The sequence below is a fragment of the Haemaphysalis longicornis genome, unplaced genomic scaffold, assembly GCF_048455015.1.
Source record: "Haemaphysalis longicornis isolate Haplotype H1 unplaced genomic scaffold, Haemaphysalis longicornis Haplotype H1 scaffold_8, whole genome shotgun sequence".
NCBI lineage: Eukaryota > Metazoa > Arthropoda > Arachnida > Ixodida > Ixodidae > Haemaphysalis > Haemaphysalis longicornis.
The window spans coordinates 158,804,327-158,823,245 of NW_027526445.1; the positions used below are offsets into that span (position 1 = coordinate 158,804,327).

At 48.0% G+C, this 18,919-nt stretch overlaps 1 protein-coding gene across 4 annotated transcripts in view; it reads right to left on the reverse strand.

The window, feature by feature from the left end:
• Gek (serine/threonine-protein kinase gek) overlaps positions 1–18,919 on the reverse strand; it is a 103,663-nt gene that overhangs the window by 64,814 nt on the left and 19,930 nt on the right. For all 4 annotated transcript variants that reach the window (XM_077680667.1, XM_077680666.1, XM_077680665.1 and 1 more), the window contains exons 2-3: positions 3,662–3,753; positions 1,759–1,842 (exon numbers count right to left, since the gene is read on the reverse strand). In XM_077680667.1, coding sequence (XP_077536793.1) covers positions 1,759–1,842; positions 3,662–3,753 — 176 coding nt within the window. The remainder of the gene's footprint in view (positions 1–1,758; positions 1,843–3,661; positions 3,754–18,919) is intronic.

Below are 18,919 nucleotides of genomic sequence, written 5' to 3' on the forward strand. Positions count from 1 at the left end.
TAAAATTAATACAGAAAATTGATTTTTTGGCAAATGTTTGGTCCTCAAGACCAGTGTCCCCCCTTAAACTTACAAGCCCCTATGCAAGCCTTTATACATTTAATACGGCAGAAAATTGCACATTTTCTAAGACTCCCTTTTGGTAAAAGTAAACCTTACAAATGCTGTTAACAATTTTTTTTACGTTATACAAAAGTTAAGCACATTTGTACAGGACACTCTCAATAAGAACAGCAATGTTTGCTCTAAAAATTTCAACCTATGGTGTCATGCATTACTAGAGTGTTATTTGATCAGTCCCAGAATACACCTTCAATGTTTTTCCAATCTTTCGAATTTCTTGTAGATTAATGAAAACTACCCAGCCACCGACCTAGCAAGTCCCAATGTCTCCCGACATTTAAAGTATTGACTAACGTTTTCCAACAGCAGCTTTTTGCAACAGATTGCAAGACACAAAGTCATGTCATTAGTTAACTCTACATCATATATACTATTTATCAAGCTCTGCTTTCTAAATATTTTTGTCATAGCAAAGCCTTCATGATTGAGAGTTATGACTAGTACTCAATCACATGACTAAATACCGTTGTACCATGCTACAGGCCCACTGGTCGACCACAACTAAGTTGCCTTTCAGCACCACTATATGAGGCTCTAGTAGGCTCCAGTATTCTTGCTTATATTCCAGCTATGTTAAAGCCAGCAGCTGTCAGACCAAGTACCATCTTTAAAAGGCAGCAGGATATGTAAAAAACCCTGAACTCAACTTTGCCCCTCTTCATCCAGCATACCTAAAGTCCTGACACATGACCTGCCAATTAAGGGTGACAGCAGGGCTTTAGAAATTACCATAATGTTGCGAAAAAACACCCACCCACAGTACAGAGATATCAAGGGAAAAATACGGGATGGGTGGTCTTTCATGTCAGGAGCGAAAAACTACAAAAACATGGCCGCACTGCCAACCAAAACTGTGAGATATTGTCACGCAGCCAAAGATGACACAGTTGTCTTCGAGGAAAACAAGTTTATCGGAGCGAACTTGTGCTCCCCTAACAACTCAAAGAACACACAAGCGGCGAAGCAGCAGTCAGCAAAGTGACGTGCGCAAGCGAGCGTCGCAGAATCGAATGCCGCGGCGTCTGCTGTGCAGGCTTTTATCTTTCGGCGCGAGTGTTTCTCGAATTGTCGATTTACATCCAGAACATTGTAGATCAAAGAAGATTATTCGAGGCTAGTGACGTTAACGCGAAACAGTCTGCTTATCTGAATGAGATAGCCTGTCCGGCGGAAAAATACACAATGGAACATGCGCTTCACTTGGGACACAGGTAACGCAGCCGGGCGCGGCCAGGCAACAAAAACAAAACATAAGCAAACAAACCCAATGCCTAGTTCGCGGCAACATCAAGAAAAAATCCCACATGGGCAAACTTTCGGCTCAAGTGCGGGAAAGACAAGTTAATGTTGTTCACTCGTCCGCCCTAACGCCATTGATTTTAGGGGGTGGGTGTTCCCTGGGGTCTCTTAGTACACTGAATATTTCCCCCTGAAAGGGTGGTTGGCGATGTTTCAAAGGTAGTAAGTGTTCGCTCGGAATGTTACAGTAGATGAAAAACCCCTATCAGCTCTAGATCCTTGTTATGTGGGGAAATTTGAAAGAAATAAAACTTCGGCTCAAGTTAGACATCCTGTAAAAATGGTGCTGCAGCCTTTCAACTGGTACAATTCACTGGGTTCGCTTTGGGCTCTCACCTCTGCCCTCTTGAGCATTTCCCATTTGTTGAGGATCTTCATGGCGTACACTTTTCCCGTGTTCCGTTCTTTCACCACGGCCACCTGCAGAGAGAGAGAGAGAGAGAAAGAAGGGGGGTGGGGGCAAGGTCAACTGCTCTTTCAACATGGACATGAGAGAGGAATGAACTTGTAAAAACAAGAAACGTTCCTCTGATTAGCCTAGTCAATGTGCAGTACTCATTGTGTGAGTGTTACCCACATGGTGAGTTGAAGTGGATTGAGCATATTTAAGCCAGTGATGACGAATGTAGAACTGCCACAACTTCAAGATTCGATAGGCATCTCAAAGGACATTCCGTTATACCGTCGTTACCCACACATACGTTGACCCCTTTTCCGAAAATTAGGAATAAAAAAATATGGGGGGAGGAGGGCTGAACTATACGTGGCTCAATTTACTGCCAGAGGTACATTTATTTTATTCCCTAACGTTTTAAAGAAAACCAAGGGGAACAAAATAGCGACGGCGACGCACAGATGCAAGGAAGAAACGAGATAGCCCCAGCTCTTTGCGTAAACTGTTTGTTAGAAAAAATGGGAATCTCACGGTGGCCCAAAATTTTCTGGTGTGAGTGACAGGTTATGAAATTCCTCTGACAAGCAATGAAAAAGGGCCACTTAGGAACACTGCCCATTAGTACTTTCATCACATGGCGAAGCGGTTGTTACTGATGAAAAAGCTGGAAAATGAAATTATTTCGCGTAACTTGGAACAAGAATTAAAATTCTTGGTCCCACTAGTTATGAAGGGCGCTGTTGAGAAGGGAACATGTTTTTTATTTCACCAGGCCCTACAAGTTAACTAAGGCTCTCAACTTGGAATAGCACCACGGAGGAGATTGGCTGACCACGCAAGGGTGACACAAAACAAGAGGTCGACAAACTCCTTTCCATAAATCCTTTAATTAAAGATATACACGTGTCACGACACGACAGCGCAAACGAACGAGCGTGTCCAGCTGTCGTGGCCCTGTTTCACTCACTGCCGCTAGTGACAGCTTGTGGCAGCTGCGTTTCACCATAATTCCCCCCCCCCCCCCCCCCCCCCCCCAAAATTTATTTTCCCAATGCCTAGCACAGCACTTCAACCATTAGAAATGTTGTATTTCAGCTATCTAGCTTTGCAATACAGCAAATACCCCCTCTTTTTTTTTTTACTGGATATTGCCGACTCCTTTCCACCCAGCCCTAACGAGCTTCTTAGGAAAAAACATTTTACAAACATGGTTGTTTGTTAAGTGGGGATCACAGTGACGGCTGCAAATGGCCACTGACAACCATAAAAATGTCAAGAATGCTAATCAGAACGGCTACAGTTAGAGTTGATTAAGGATTCAATGTTCCTCATTTTATTTCGAGGTTGAAAGCCCCCTGAAAAACTATCCTGTAACTAGAAAAGACGGTACCCCCGATGAGCCTTCCCAGCAAGCAGAGCGTTCTGCTGTAGTGGTCACAAAACGATTAGTTTGGTGCAGGTAAAGAGAGTCAAACACAAGCAGTGTGTCACCCGCACCACAACGGAGCACGTGATGATGCCTCTCTGAAGATACAAAACTGGTGACAATCTGGAATGCATTCAGCCGAGGGGAGAATGAAAGCTTCCAGAGGTGTCTCCTTCATGCCCAGCACTGTGTGTCGCAATGCAGGGGAACCCGGCAGCCGATAACAGTCACGCCGCTGCCCTTAAAAACGAACAACATGAATATGTACCACGCCAAGGGAAGTCCCTGTCGCGATTGCATATTTCACAAGGTGCAACTAACGTTCCCACTGTGTCAGACACTTCTCTCATTAAGTGGGTCCTGCATCTGCTCATTGGGCAGGTGTCTTTATTCCAAAAGCAGGAAACAAGAAGACGTACCTCTCCAAAGGCCCCCCTGCCGATGACCTTGAGGACATCGAAGTCATCCTTGGTCAGCCGCAAGTCCTTAATCCTCTGCACCACCGGTTTTACTGCAGATGGAAAGAGGAAAAAAGAAAGTTCAATGAGCGAAGCAGACCGCAACACTGGATGAAGAAAACATCAGGCAAAGAATGCAGTAGAAAATCAGTAAAAACACAACCATTCACGTCAGCTTGACCATGTGGGTCAAAGTTTACTCACACAAGCATGATATCAATTAATTGTTGGATCAGTGAGGTCCTGCGTCACACTCACTTTGCTCGTTCACAAAGGAGCGTACCTAGGGTAAATGGTGAGGGTGTTGCGTTATGAAGAGGGAAGTGGCAGAGAATAATACTGTACTCCCAAGGGAGGCTACAGCACCTTCGAGAGAGCAAGTGGCAAGGAGGACACTGTTATGCCCGTCTGTTTATCAGCACCAAAGCATAATGTCCACCTACAGCAGACTTTCCATGCTTTATGCTGCTAGCACTGGCATTGCGCAGTAAAAGCAGGCAAATTTACCAAGTGCTCTCAGATGCATCCACATAAATGCTGCACGAGCACAGGAAATTTTATGACAGGAGGAAAATGGTAAAACAATGAAAACTGAGACGCTAAAGTTGCATGTTTCCCAACATTTTGAAAGTGCGGAGAACTTCAAGGGCCCGGCTTGCTGTCGCAGGTGATCTGCGGTCACGGTATCTAGCCGCCACAGTCACGCGGTGGCGCGCACTTAAAAATAGAGGCTCGAAAAGATACCCGCCCGTCTCTCGATTCAGCCTTCCGGCCAAAAGTTGAGAGGATACTTGAACAAGAGGTGTTTATATAGGCAGAATCGCGCAAAACTCCTAGAACCTCTGGAACTTGTCATACATGCCCCCATTATTTAGCACAAAGAAAGCTTCAGGTACATTTGAGGCAAAATGTATTTAATTAAGCAGCAGTCCCTGCATTCATTCAGTTAGGAATGCTCATAGGGCTGGTTTTTACAACAGTACGCGGAAAAACAAGTGACTGCGAAAGAAAAAAACGCGTTGTATTCAAAATGGCGCAGAAAGGCCCCAGCACGTGCGAGATGAAACCAAGCACAAAAAGAACAGAACTCCAGCTCATGCTGTTCACGACAGAACAAGAAAAAAAAATTCACAGCATATCCACGGGGTGAATGATGATGAGTGGGCGAAGCTCCTGAGGGGAAATCATCGGTAAAACCGTGACTCTTCAGTGAAAGTTCGCCCACTACATCTGTGTCCGAACGTAACGTCTAGAAAGTCTCGCTTAAACCGCGCGTCGGCACCTTGGGGCTGAGCTCGCCTGATGTGTTTTGCAGACGCCTCACGAGCTCTCAGTGCATCGGGGTCTGCCTGCCGATATGCGCGCTTTCTCGCCGCTTCCCGTTCTCTGACATTTTGGAGATCCTCTTCGCGCCGCAGCCGTGCCGCTTCGCGTACGGCAGGGTCCTCGCGCCATTGCCGTGACGCTTGGACCTCTCGTTCTCAAACGCTGGGACCTTGGCGGCGGCGTCGCGCAGCCAGACGACACGCTTCGGCCTCCCGCTCTCGTACGGCAGGATCTTGGCGGCGGCGGCGCGCAGCTTCACGGAGCGCTTCTGCCTCGCGGGCTCGCACATCTGCAGCCTTATCCATCGGGCGACTCCGAGCGCACGCCAACAGCGAACGGATTTTATTACAACGCTCCCCGCCATCTAGTAAACAATCCAAGAACTAAACTAGAGGTAGCCACGCCATCTAGTAAACAATCCAAGCGCATCTTTTCATCATATACAAGTACCGCCATCTAGTAAACAATCCAAGAACTAAACTAGAGGTAGCCACACCATCTAGTAAACAATCCAAGAACTAAACTAGAGGTGGCTACATACATACGTCGAGGATGGACAGACCCACGCCTTAAAGAGCTTCGCCCCTAAAAAAAGATAAAGAAAAGGATGCGAGTTGTCCTAGGAGAAGGTGCACGAGCACAGCAAAGGTGGGAAAATTGAACTGCATTGAACCAAGCTCTGTTCAGTTCATCGAGAAAGGAGTGAGACAGGGAGGGGAATAGCGTGAGCGGAGGTAGCCAAGAGCGGAGAACGGCACCAGAGTTTCTCTGGCGAATCACTGCGCCACAATGGACAGCTTTCATGTTGAGTAAAACTGCCTTAACTCTCGTAAAAGATTTCACTGTGGATTGAACTGAATATTATTGTAATGGTACGATGCTTCAGTGCATGAAAAAAACCACGAGTGCGAGGAATGGTTTGGAGATGGGAAGAATGGAAACTGGAACTAATGCGACAGGAAAAAACACGACTAACGAGGTGAAGCTCCATTATGTTTCGTGTTAGTCTTACTTCCTCTTCTATTATCCCTTTCCGGCCCAACAAAAAGATTCTAGAAAAAAAGGCCACAAGTAAATAAATTTTGTGTATTTACCCCTTCCTAATCATGCTTCGACAAGTGAAAATAGAAAGCGCAGAGTATTTCACACAGAAAACAAACCCACACATATGTGTGGGCTGGGCTTCTATTCGTATGATCTGCGGGTACTAAGAATACCTTAAAAATGGCACCAGGCGCAGAAAACCTGCATTTTTACGTTTTATTTACGAGTTTTACATTGTTTCCAGGAGTACTTATATTATAAATAGGATTTCTGGAAAATTAATAATACTGAAGTTTTAATTATTATAATTAATAATTATAATTAATATTTTTTCACGAGTAATTACGGAACTAGTTCAAGGTTAAGGCGCGAGAAAACATTACAAACGAGCCAGCACTAAACCGCGAATAAATGAGACACGAAGAAAGGAAGAAAAAATTTTTATCGCTAGCGCTGCAGTGCACGAGCCCGCCACCCTGTAGTGCCCAGCAAAATTTTCGTGACGACAAAAGCCCAGCCCACACATATGTGTGGGTGCATTTTTCAAGCGTGATGACGGAACGAAGACGAAGGGAACGGGTGTATTTTTTAGCCAATCGCGTTTTTCCAAGTCCTGCAAGTCGTGTCTTACACTTGTTATTCAGAAAATACGAGAATAGCAAGAGGAAATATCAGTTTTCATCTTGAAGGCGGCAAGCGTGATCGCGCTGGCTTGAGCGCCGTTTTTAATGTGCGATTTCTCGCCCCCTGGTGGCGAAATGAGTGAACTAACGAAACCAATAAAGTCTCGGAAACGTTCGCAGCGACTACCAAGGGCTGTGAAACTGAAACCGAAACAGGTGCCACTTAGTAAACGATTTGTTGACCCACACGTTTGTGTGGGCTGGGCCGTAAAGGGTTATGCAAATTAATTCTTAGTATGCCCTAACTACCAGTTCCAAGCATGTGTATTTATTTCATACAGACATCACTAACAAGGGGTAGAGTAATTTCCTATTTTTGCGTAATAATATTTTTTAAAAAAGCTAAAAGTAAGAAAAGTTGGGCAAAAAATATTACGACAAATAAACTTAGCGAAACTAGTGATGCATGAAACAAGAGCTGATTCAGATGCTCAGATTTTGACAACATCTGTGTTAGTAAAACGACCGACAGTTAGTAAAACGACCGACAGGTGTGGGCACGTGGCGTGGTGGGGGAGGAGGATTCGGTGTATGTATAAGTAGTTACGTCTTTTCCAATAAATCGAGTTGAAAGTCAGCGCTAGTCCTGTCCACTTCTTTCTTTTTGTGTCCCTGGTAGTTCGCGCTGTTCCCCAAGATTCGAAAAACACACGCCGACAGGGAAGCCCTTCAGGAAAAGTTAGGTTCACCATTCGGAGCTGAACTAAATCCAAACATAAACTTAACTTGTTCGCATGCTAAAGCTTCCAGCGCAGATTTACATGTCATTTTTTTTTTTTACTGCATGAAGGGCCATTAGCCCGTTTAACTCCCACACGCGCGCAAACTAACGCTCGTATGGCTTGACTCGCACACGTTCTAAGGAAATTCGGCTTCTCCGCACCGCCTCCGCGTACAGCGGGAAAGCAAACACAGGGGGAACCCTGTCATGCAGAGAAGCCAGACATACGTGTCGACGCTGTGGAATGGCCAACTTTTAAATGACCACCCGATTCCGGCCAAAGAAAAACAAAACAAAAAGACACACACATGAAAGACGCAAAGAAGGGCTTCGCCGACGCGTGGGGCTGTCGCAACTGCCGCGGTTCGTAACGGTCGTGCTTCGAGAAACGACTCAATTTGGCGGCCTCCTCCGCAGCAGTGCCGCCAAGTAACGATTTGTATGGCGCTGCGAGCTTAGAATTCTGGATCCGTTATTTTTACATTTCAAATATTTAACAGCGCCTCCTTTTTTTTTTTTTTTTATCGATCGGGCAAAAAGGGTGCGCACTGCAGCAGGTGCTTACGGCACCTTTAATACCCTGAACAGCAAAAGTTTCCAGCGAAACGACTCCGGCCCAACGAGAGAGCTCCGAGTGAACTCCCTCGGCACAGCCGGCTCCTCGCACCAACACAGCTGTTTAAACAAAAACAAGAAAAGAATCGATAAATTCGATTACCACAACTTGATTCGGTCTACAGCGTCGGATCTTACGCGACGAATGAGTGAAGTTTCGTTGGTCGATATGTTAGTTTTCGGAAGCAGCTGCTTGGAGGAGACGGACAGCATCGATTGCTTCACTTCCCAAGCCGGACACGCCGAGGTCGCGCGGCCATATCTAAAGATGACTTGCGCCATACCGAACGCATCATTAATTCGTTGAATTCCAATCGTCAGTAGCATCCCAGCACTCGAAATTGTTACCGTGAAAAATATGTTTGCCCCATGGAGGAAAGAAAAGGTTAGGAGAGGCCCTGACGTCACATTTGTGAAGCCGAGTCCCGCCATGACTTGAGCAAAGTGTAAACTAACACCCCAGCATAAAAAACAAGAAAACACCCCTTCGGGTGTTTTGTCGTTTATAACACCCTAGCAAAGACATAAGAATGCAGCATTTTAAGGGGTGTTCTATCGTTCATTACACCCTTTCAAAGAGTGTTTTCTTATAGAGTTTAAGGGTGTTAGCCATAGACAAAAAAGGGGTATATAACATTTTACATTGTAGAGAGTGAAAGGAATGCTTTCTCGTGTTTTTGCAAGGGTGTAATGGTGTTCGTTATAGGCAGCGAAAATTGCCTTTAAGGGTGGAAATCATTCTACAGTACAGAACGGTGACAAGACAACAAGTGACGCCACGCCGTCGGTTCACGCGGGGGTCAGGACCATGCTGACATGCGTAAGCACATCACACTAGGAATGACACTAGCAGTTATCGCTGGCTTTGCTTACAGTAAGCTTCGCCGCAAAGCCCACTATAACGCATAAGCTATATAACCCACGCCATCATATTCAAAAAGTCAGTGAAATTCTGACTGCAGCTGGCACACGTCGAAGCTGGCTTATCTGTGTCACCGCATGAAAATGACTCATACCTTCAAACCACTCTCCGTTTTTGTTCATTTTCAGCGTGATAATGGTTAAGACTCGTGCAAAAGCAGTTCCCCTGCCGATGTTTAAAAAAAAAAAAACGTCTGATAAATAATGAACGCCCATCATACATTGTGTCTTCGACCTGCGAAGATGTATTCTTTGCTAAGATAAAACTTAAAGGCATTTAACTTTCCGACTACAACACCGTCCAATATTTATGCTGCTTGAATGCATGTGTGGGGTCCGTGCCGCGCTTTTCGAAGCTATTTATCCACGAGGATTAAACGCATGACAATACCTTCTTGTTCGGCAGACGTAACGACGTAACGCAAACATGACAAATTACGCCGCGGAAATTATTACCGCGCAGCAAATGGACGTGTTCTTCGACCTTCTTACAACGCGCAATTTGCTGTCGGCGTACTCGAACACTCATGCTTACGCAAACATATGCCGCGTAAAAAGCGGCCCCACAAGACTGATGACTGCACGCGTATTAGTCGGCCTAACCTGTAAGGTAACGTGAAGCATTAACTTGGCACTCTGCACGGCACAAAACAAACGCACGGGTAATAAAACACGGAGCGTGATCCGCACTGGATTTTAGCAGTTGCGTGCAACACTGCGCCAAGCTGGAGCGCCTATAGACATGTACGATGCGCAGCGAAGATCAAGCCCTGAGAGGATGAAATACAGTAAATTCATTTTATAACTACATCGCTTTATTCGAAATGTTTCAGCGCATTGGAGGCGAAATAATCTCCACTTATAGCGCGGTATTACCGTTTATAACGAAGCCAGTTTTCTGTTTCGAAAATGAAAACTGTTCATTGTACTTGCACAGAGGGCAACACGTTTGTCTATAACACAAGTTTCCTACTTATAGACTTATCTTGCCTCGGCCGAAAAACATTCTAAGAAAAAAACTGTTGTGTCATTCTGAAGTCTTGACCATATATTTTGACCTCAACGTTTTTTGTGACAAGTTTGAGTCCGCAGTTTTGAGAGGTAACCAGTTGAAGTTGAACTCAGTGTTATAGATAAGGGTGTTGCGTACTGCACGTCCGATATCCGGAGTTCCTAGAAAGCGTTCAAACATCGCCAACCACGTCTATAAAATCTCGCCTTTGTCCTGCAAATGCGATGAAAGAACCCCCGGGGAAGCACAGAGAAAAATTAATTCAACCTCTGAAACGTCATCTGAACAGCGACTACTACTTGGACGCCAGAGGTTGCTGTTTGCGCCTCGCATTTCTTCCCGCCCGAAGTTTAAGACTACAAGGAGGAGGAGAACGCCATCCTGCGATAACTCGATAACCGTCATACGTCGACAATTTGACGTTGAGATGAGAAAAGAAATTCTGGCGGCAAAGAACGAATTCGGACAGCGCAGGATAGGGGAGGTTGGAAGTTAATTAATGGGAGAGGCCTCCGTCCCGCAGTAAACTTAAAATGTGAAGAAGAAGAAGAAACGATTATGATGAGGGTTACACGGCTTATAATGGAATGACAACAACAGATTCGCATGAACACTATGGCATAAAATTGGGCCCATCTCCCCGCGAGGGGGACTCGAGTAAATGCATCGCATAGGGGGTGGGTGTATTGCGTTAACGTTTAGTGTTTGGGGAGTTGGTGGTAGTGAATGCGTTGTATCAGCAGCTTCTTGACGTAGTTTGAATGAGTCAAGGATATAAGGCGCGTTCGTAGCCTTTCATTCTGTGTCGGTTTTGTGGCGCAGTGGGTACAGCACCATGTACATTGCGTTCCGCCCTCAGGGTCGAGGGACCGAAACCAGGCGCCGGATAGTATTTTTTTTATATATAATGTAAGGGGAGGGGCGCGGACTACGACTACGGACGTCAACGCGGGTGACATCGTGAGTTACTGAAATGATCTGCATTTAAAAGTCCCACGCAAAATTCAGCAGCGGCTGACAAATATCACCCCCCCCCCCCCCCACCATACCACAAGCACAATCTCTGCGCTGTGCTTCTTTCTGTCTCGCCGCCTCCTTCGCAGGAGTGCACGCAACTGAGGCGCAAGGAACGGGGCGATATGTAGGCCGGCCGCCGACGTCCTTCAGGGGGCGCGGACTCGCGGGCTCGGAGCAAGCGAGCCAAGCGCCCTCTCCCGCGCTTGTTCCTCGGCGGGTCGAGAACCCCCAGCAGCGCTGACCGGCCGACAGGGGCGGGGTACAATGCTGCATTTCCCTTGCTAATCGGGCCGGTCCGCAGGCTCTGTTCGGCGCGGCCTCCTCCTAGACAATGCGCCACTGATGAACGGTAGGGCACGCGCGCGCCAAACAAGTGTGGGAGGCGGACGGCAGGTGTCTGCCCCGCGCACAAGAGACGCCGGCGCCCCGCAAATTGGGTGGCCCGGAGAAGTCTGTTCGACAAGAAAGACGAGCTAGAGGAGCGGGTTGTGCAAAAAGCGAAATAAAAGGGCGGAACGGGCCAACAAAACACCGCCGTTACACAGTCTTGGAAAAGCTTTCTTCAACGCTGAGTTTACAGGGACCATGCTGACAAAACACAACTTTGGTTCATTCAAAAGATTGCCTCGCTAGAATCTTACTGACCCCACTTTAAACGTAAACTTCGCTCAAATAAGCTACATAATTAGGAAAAAGAGGGAATGGCCATGCGACCCACTAGCTCATTTCCCGCAATAGAGTCTATGATGTCATATGCGACAGCTCTGCGATTGGCGGAGCGCGGCAAAAGAAACACAAATTAGCAGGGCTTATAAGCGTGCCGTACGAGCTATTTGCAATTAAATTTGGGGCACATTCTTTTTCTAGAAGTAAGAGTGGTGGGGTAAACAGTGGAAGTTACGAATGTACATGTAAACATAGAAGTACCGATGCGTACTGCTGTTGGTACTGCGCGCACTATGCTTGGTTTCGATGCACAACACTGCGGCGCTTTGGGGTTGTCTCAGACGACACTGACCGATTGGAGTAAGCGACGGTATCTTAAGTGACCATATCTGTCGAGCAAGCATCATGTTTCACGAAACGATTACTTAGTACCTGAACAAAAACAATCCAGGTACAAATACGGTCAAAAACAAAGGCAGAAAACGGCCCGCCGCGGCATGGTGGCGCTATCTAGGTTGACTAACGGTAAACAAGGCTTTCCAGCACATACGACATCATTGCAGACGTCACGAAAACAAGATTTGGCGGGAGAATGAAAATTTTAACTTAAATTGATCAATTGGACAGTGAATAAGGCATCTTTGGCTTCCGGTCAAGCGCTGGGGGCACCACAAAACACGAAATCTTTCAAATAAAACACTTGTATTTTGTCTGCATGGCCCCTTCTAAGCTTTTAGTTCCGCCGTGGAGCGCAACTAGAAAAACTCCACCCAGCCGAGCGCACGTGAGCGTGCGCCTCGCGAGGAGCGCCCGGCGTCGTGCAGGCTTGCGCGTGGGCTTGCGTCACGTGAGGAGCTCGCAAAAAATACCAAAAAATACCGGGCGCACGTGAGCGTGCGCCTAGTGACGACCGGCCGGCGTCGGCCAGCTCGACCTTCGAGACCACTCTGCCCAGCGTTCGTGGCGTGATCTCTCGAGTGCTCTTTTCCTCGCCAGTTCACGTGCGTTCGCGCCTGGAGAGAGGAGCGCAGACGCCGAGTTCGCGAAGCCAGATGCCGCGGGATCTAGCGCATGTTGAGGAACTGGGCCCCAGCCCATGGCACCGCTCAGAACGCCTTTTATTCCCACGTCCTCCTCCTCTAACACAGATGGTGATAATGTCCCAAGCTCGTCTTCTTCTTTCCTCAACAGCGCATGCTAACGCGGTCCACTTTGGGAAAGACGGGAAAGCCTGCGGACAGAACGATCCGGGCCTGTCAGTCATGGAGAACCTTTCAGCGACAAGTTCGGAAATAAACGGCAGGTGCTGTTTCTCGCCTTGCACCACTACTGGAAGCTGCGCCAATTTTTAAAAATTATTTAACGCCTAGGCATCTAGCACGTATAAACACCACAAAATCCGATGCATATACCAGGACTCCAGCGACAAAATTGGCCGTACATACGCCGCGATGTTCCACCCTCCCCATTCCTGTAACTTGATACTGAAGCAGTGGTTGAAGCCACCAAGCAAATCAGGCGGCCGCTTGACTGCTGAGTGCGCGCTTGCCACGGTCCCTGTCTCGCTGCGATAACCCTTCTTCTACATCCCTTACGATACCCACCTACGCCGCTATTGTATACGCGTTCTTTTATCCAAAAATTTCACGTATTCTCGACTCCATTTTTCGCGATACCTTCTTTTCGCCATCCCATTGTGAGTTCTGACCAATCCAACCCTGAGCTTTTCTTTTTTTTTTTGCCTCGCCTTAGCGTATATGTATGTCTTCACCTTGAAAATGTACACCCTTTGTCAAACTTTTGCGGGCCAATCCTATGCCTTCTCGACCACAAATAATTCAAAGAATCGGCTTTACCTTTAAATGTGACCAAAATATTTTAAGGCAGTAATAAAGAAAGATGTTTTCTCTAGCTTTCCTGCATAACAAGTTTCAGCCTCGCTCGGTACGTAAGCTTGTGTACTGCATTTTTTGCACCCGGCGCGTTTCCGGCTTGGCCCACAAAATTTTGACAAAGACTGTACGTCTTCGTGGCTGCACGAAGCTCGGAGATAAGAGCGAAGGTCGCTGCTGAGCAACACGCAGGATAACCGGTGCGTGGCACTGGCAGCGCAGGAGGCGCATGCGAAGCGCGTCGTCTGCTGGTGCGCATAACTGTAGCGGCGCTCCCCCCCTCTGGAGCGCTGCCAGCGCTGCCACTCGCATTCCCCGTTAGTGGAATCACGCTATATCTTACGTGTGAGCGTACGCGCCCCTAACCTTTAATATTCGACCCCGGGAACACGAAAGATAAGAAAACAATTAGATAAACAACGACAGAAGAAATAGGATCGCGCAAAATACGAATTCCTTTCGCCGAACGACCCTATAATATTTTTGTCGCGTCGGCCGTTTCGTTGATATCAAGCATACCCAAACGAAATAGATAAGGATTAGGTCCCGTTCGGCGCAGACACTAGTTCGGTGTTAGCCATCGGGGTTAAAAACCGCGCGGTATTTGTTTCTCCACCTCCCTGGCCGACCACTCTGCTCTGCCGACGAAAAAGGAAGCGCTGCCTTGACGATAAATCGGCCCATTGTTGCGAAAGGCACCACAAACTAGACAAACTCCCACACATCCAAGCTTGCACACGCGACACAAACACTAGCCTTTTTTTTAAGCGAAAGCTTTATTGGTGGGACCGATGGCGTCCTGTCCAAAAACTAATCCATTTCCCGTAGACCGGCTGGTCGACGAAAAGCTCTGCATGACACACGGCGCGTGCCTGAAACCGCCGGGCTTCCACTGTGTCAGAACGGTTGCTTCAAAAATACAGTACCCTTCCATTCTGTAAAGAATGGTGGACCACTAAAGCTTTGGTGCCGAGCATGGACGTGAGCGACAATATGCCTTGACTGGGTCGTAGTTCAATGGGTGCACGAAGCAAAATACGTTTGTTTGTAATTTTCCAATGAGCACACTTCCTGGTTAATTACCTGAATGAAACTTCGACGAACTAGAGTTTTATTCCTGTAGACCAACACTGGTCCGTTTGTTTTCCTCCCGTAAAGCGCACTTATTGACGGCAGGCGAGAATTACAGAATATTTACAACTTAACTGTCAAGTACATATATCTCGTCGCAATTTCAGAGCATTTTTAGCAGCTAATGGTCGTATAATTTGTTTCGGGATAGTTTCAATAGGTCAAGAGTTAGAGCCACTTTCTGTAATGATCCTCCCTGCTAAAAAGGACGTGCTTCACTGTGCAACACTCAATGTGGGAAAGCCCCCTTACAAAGCTCACAACGACCTGCTGAAATTCGGCTTCACCTACAAACACACGTGCATTGCTGGGAAGACATTCTTTGAGGGGAATATAGGCCGTTTATATGAAAATATGTACGCCTTACGACTTTTTCTTAATTTACTATTATTCCAAGCGGCCTTTCTCGACGGTATCTAAAGGCGACGAGCAGCCCTGAGTAACAAATCTAGGAAGACTGCGACGGGCCGCGTGCAAATCGAAGTACAGTTAGGTCGTCAATCCAAGCGTTATCATCCCTGATAATTTCTCAGCAATGTCCGGACCTCACTGCGCATGCGCAGTTGGATGATCCTGACGAGTGCACCAATTAAGTTGGCGCTCGCACAGTCCAGCGAAGGACGAAGAAGTTGGGAAAGTCTACACGAAGGAAACAGCTACTGTACACAAATAGGACGGCAAGGAGACCACCATGATGATGATAACCACGTGCTCCAACCGGGATGCACACTTCGGTGAGGGTAAAAGTACTCTGAACTCGATACGAGAGAGAGAGAGAGAGAGAGAGAGAGAGAGAGAGAGAGAGAGAGAGAGAGAGAGAGAGAGAGAGAGAGAGAGAGATGAAGCGAAGCGGGAGGCGACTCGCACAAGCACCGATAGCAAGGCGGCGCGTAATGAGGCCGACCTTGCGCGTTTTCTTAGCGGGAGGGGAAGGGCACCGAGGAGCAACGAACAGTTGCCAAGGCGAGCGAAAACAAAAGGGGCCCGGCTGCTGCCGTGCGGAGGAACTATCGAACGCTGGCCTCCGTCCTCCAACCTCGAATAATCGCGTCGCCGGAACCGCTAGGAGCCAACGCCCTCCTCCTCCTCCTCTATCATTCGTCGGCCAGTTCCGGTGCGCCCTGCGAATCTCAAAAACATTGAACGACGCCTAAACGATAAGGCTTTAACATCAGGCGCCGCCGACGTCACACCGCAACTCTTCAACCCCCGCAAGTCGAAACAAGCAGGAAAAAAGCTCCGTCGTCGTCAGGCAAGTTGGGGCAAGGACAAAGAATGACGAGGATGAACTCAGGTTCCCCCCACCCCCCTTCTCGTTACGCAGGTGGCGTCGGCCTCCCCGTTCTCGCAATCATCCCCACCACAACACAGCGCGCGCGCGTGAGTCACGAGAGCGTGCGCTTTTGCTTTTTCTTCTTCGGCTACGCTCGATCGCTGCGTACGATTTCGAAGGCGGCAACAATCTCCTCTCGCTTTGATCGCCTTCAATGCCGCGCGCTTCGTGGACGAACTCCCTCCTCCTCGCCCCGCACGAGGAATCACCTTCGCAATAAGCGAGCGTTTGCGTCATCCCAGGGAGACCGGTCTCAGGACTGCGTCTATCTTATACTTACCTTGGCAGCCGATGCCGAGATAGAAGGCGTTGACTAAAAGGACGACGTTTCGTCGATAAAAACCCGAGGAAGAAGTGTTTACAGTGCAGGTAATACAGGCCCGTTCTAGGCGGCGCGCAGATCTATCGATTCCGGCGGCCGGTGCAGAAAAGAGAGTGTCGCTTTGTTGACAATCGCGGCCCATTTGCATCCGACCGTTTCGAGGGGGCGAGGATCTCGCGGCGTTGAGCGAACCGGCGGTTAACGAAACTCGCTTGCTGAAGACGCCTTGGGCAAATATTTGGAGATTTTGGCGAAGAGCTCAGTTCGGCTACTGTTTGCACTCCGTCGACGGCGGAATAGAGACGAAAGGGCGGGGACACGAGGCAAGAGAGGAAATTGAGATTGCCACGATACTTTAGGATCGATGCTGGAGTAAAACCTGCATGGCCGTCGTGCCGTTAGTATTAGATATCAATATTAGAGTATAGAAGAAGAAAGTGTATGACAGCTGCATCTTACCGGTACTCATCTACGGGGCAGAAACTTGGAGGCTCACTAAGAGGGTTCAACTTAAATTGAGAACGACTCAGCGGGCAATGGAGCGGAAGATGATAGGTGTAACATTAAGGGGCAACAAGAGAGCGGAGTGGGTCAGAGAACAAACACATGTAAGGAACATATTAGTAGAAATTAAGACGAAGAAATGGACGTGGACAGGGCATGTAATGCGAAGGCAAGATAACCGTTGGTCATTAAGGGTAACAGAGTGGATTCTTGGAGAAGGTAAGCGTTGCAGGGGGCGGCAGAAAGGTAGATGGGCAGATGAGATCAAGAAGTTTGCGGGGATAAATTGGTCGCAGTTAGCACAGGGCCGGGGTAATCGGAGATTAATGGGGGAGGCCTTCTCCATGCAGTGGGCGTAGATAGGCTGGTGATGATGATGATGATGATGATTAGAGTATAATTAGTATTAGCAGTTATAGAGACAGTAAACGTTTGTCGCAACTAAACCGTTTTATTCGAAGTTTTTCACTGTCTTCACTCCAGGCAGCGTATACGGAGAGCAGCGAGTATGCCGCTTTTATCGAAGTTCCGCTTACAACGAATTCAGTTTCGCGTCCCAAGTACTGTTATAACGAGGCTTTTACAGTGTGTCTGGGTGGGTGGGTGCCTCGTAGTGCAAGACCTGAATGGCATTCGAAGCACCCCGTTTGAGCGCTTCGAACGCCATTCAGAATTCACCGTGCTCCACTACAATTTCGGTGGCATTTGAAAGCTTTAACAATCGCTGGCCTTGCTGCGCGGCGCTGCTGCTGTCGAGTTCTGTTTTTACACAATAATGCAACAATCAAATTTAGCGGCAGTCTTTGGCATTCAAATGATATCAAATTATCGATTAAGTAAGGTTTGGCACGGTTTTTGCTTGATTCTGAATCGCAATCACCCGCCGCGGTGGCTCAGTGGCTAAGGCGTTGCGCTGCTGAGCACGAGGTCGCGGGTTCGATTCCCGGCTGCGGCGGCCGCTTTTCTGATGGAGGCGAAAAGCAAAAACGCCCGTGTGTACGAGATTTCGGCGCGAGTTAAAGATCCCCAGGTGGTCAAAATTAATCCGGAGCCCTCCTCTACGGCGCGCCTCATCGCCTGCGTTGCGTCGGCGCGTTAAACCCTACAGTCAATCAATCAATCTGAATCGCAATCGAGGTCTTTTGTGCTGTCTGACCACACTGGCTTGTCGCTTGCTCGCACTGGTGCTGAGAGTACGGAATCCTTACATCTTGATATCACGATTTAAGTGAACGAGAAGTAAACAAAGTCCCACAATTAAGAATATTTCGATTGTTTTAGGTACGCCGGTAATGTATCTGTTTATGCTGACTTGGAACGCTGTTCGCGAGAGTACTAGAAATGGCATTCGAGAGCCCCAAATGTTTCCCTGGGTGCTCGTTTGGCTCGAATGTAATTTGAGCCGAATATTTGAGCCGAATGCCATTTCGAAACGCAGTGGAGCAGCACAACTTTGCATTTGAGTCAAATGACACTTGTTTCGAATGACATTCGGGCGCTAGTGTAGCAGGGGTATAAGACCTCCTGAATGTGGTCCTCAAGGAAGTTGCAACCTAGCAGTTAGGCGAATGACCAAAGCGAACGCCGGCCGTTGTGGCGGCGCACCAGAGACGAGCGGCGTGTCGGCGAGAGAGACGAGTCGGCGCCGCATTATCTGACCGGCGCACAATGAAAAGAGCGGGCCTCGCCGTAAGGAAGAGCGGCCGGAACCCGGGAATGGGGCCGCTATTTCGGTTCGAGCCCCAGACACGAGGGAAGGACAACGCGTTTCCCTCTCTCCCCTTTGTAGTAAAAGTAGGAAAGAGGGAGCGAGAGAAGAAACGGCGTGGACGCGGCGCCTTCCGCCGCTGAACATCCAATGGCTGGCACGGCAGCGGACGAGATGTCCCCCGTCAGCACGAAAGGATTACCGAAAGGGAGGAGCGACCGGAAGTAAACATCCCAAGCAAGACGTAAGGACACACGGAGATGCGTATGCGTGCGTAATTCGCACGACGCACATCCCCCTTTCACATCTACATCCGTATACAAC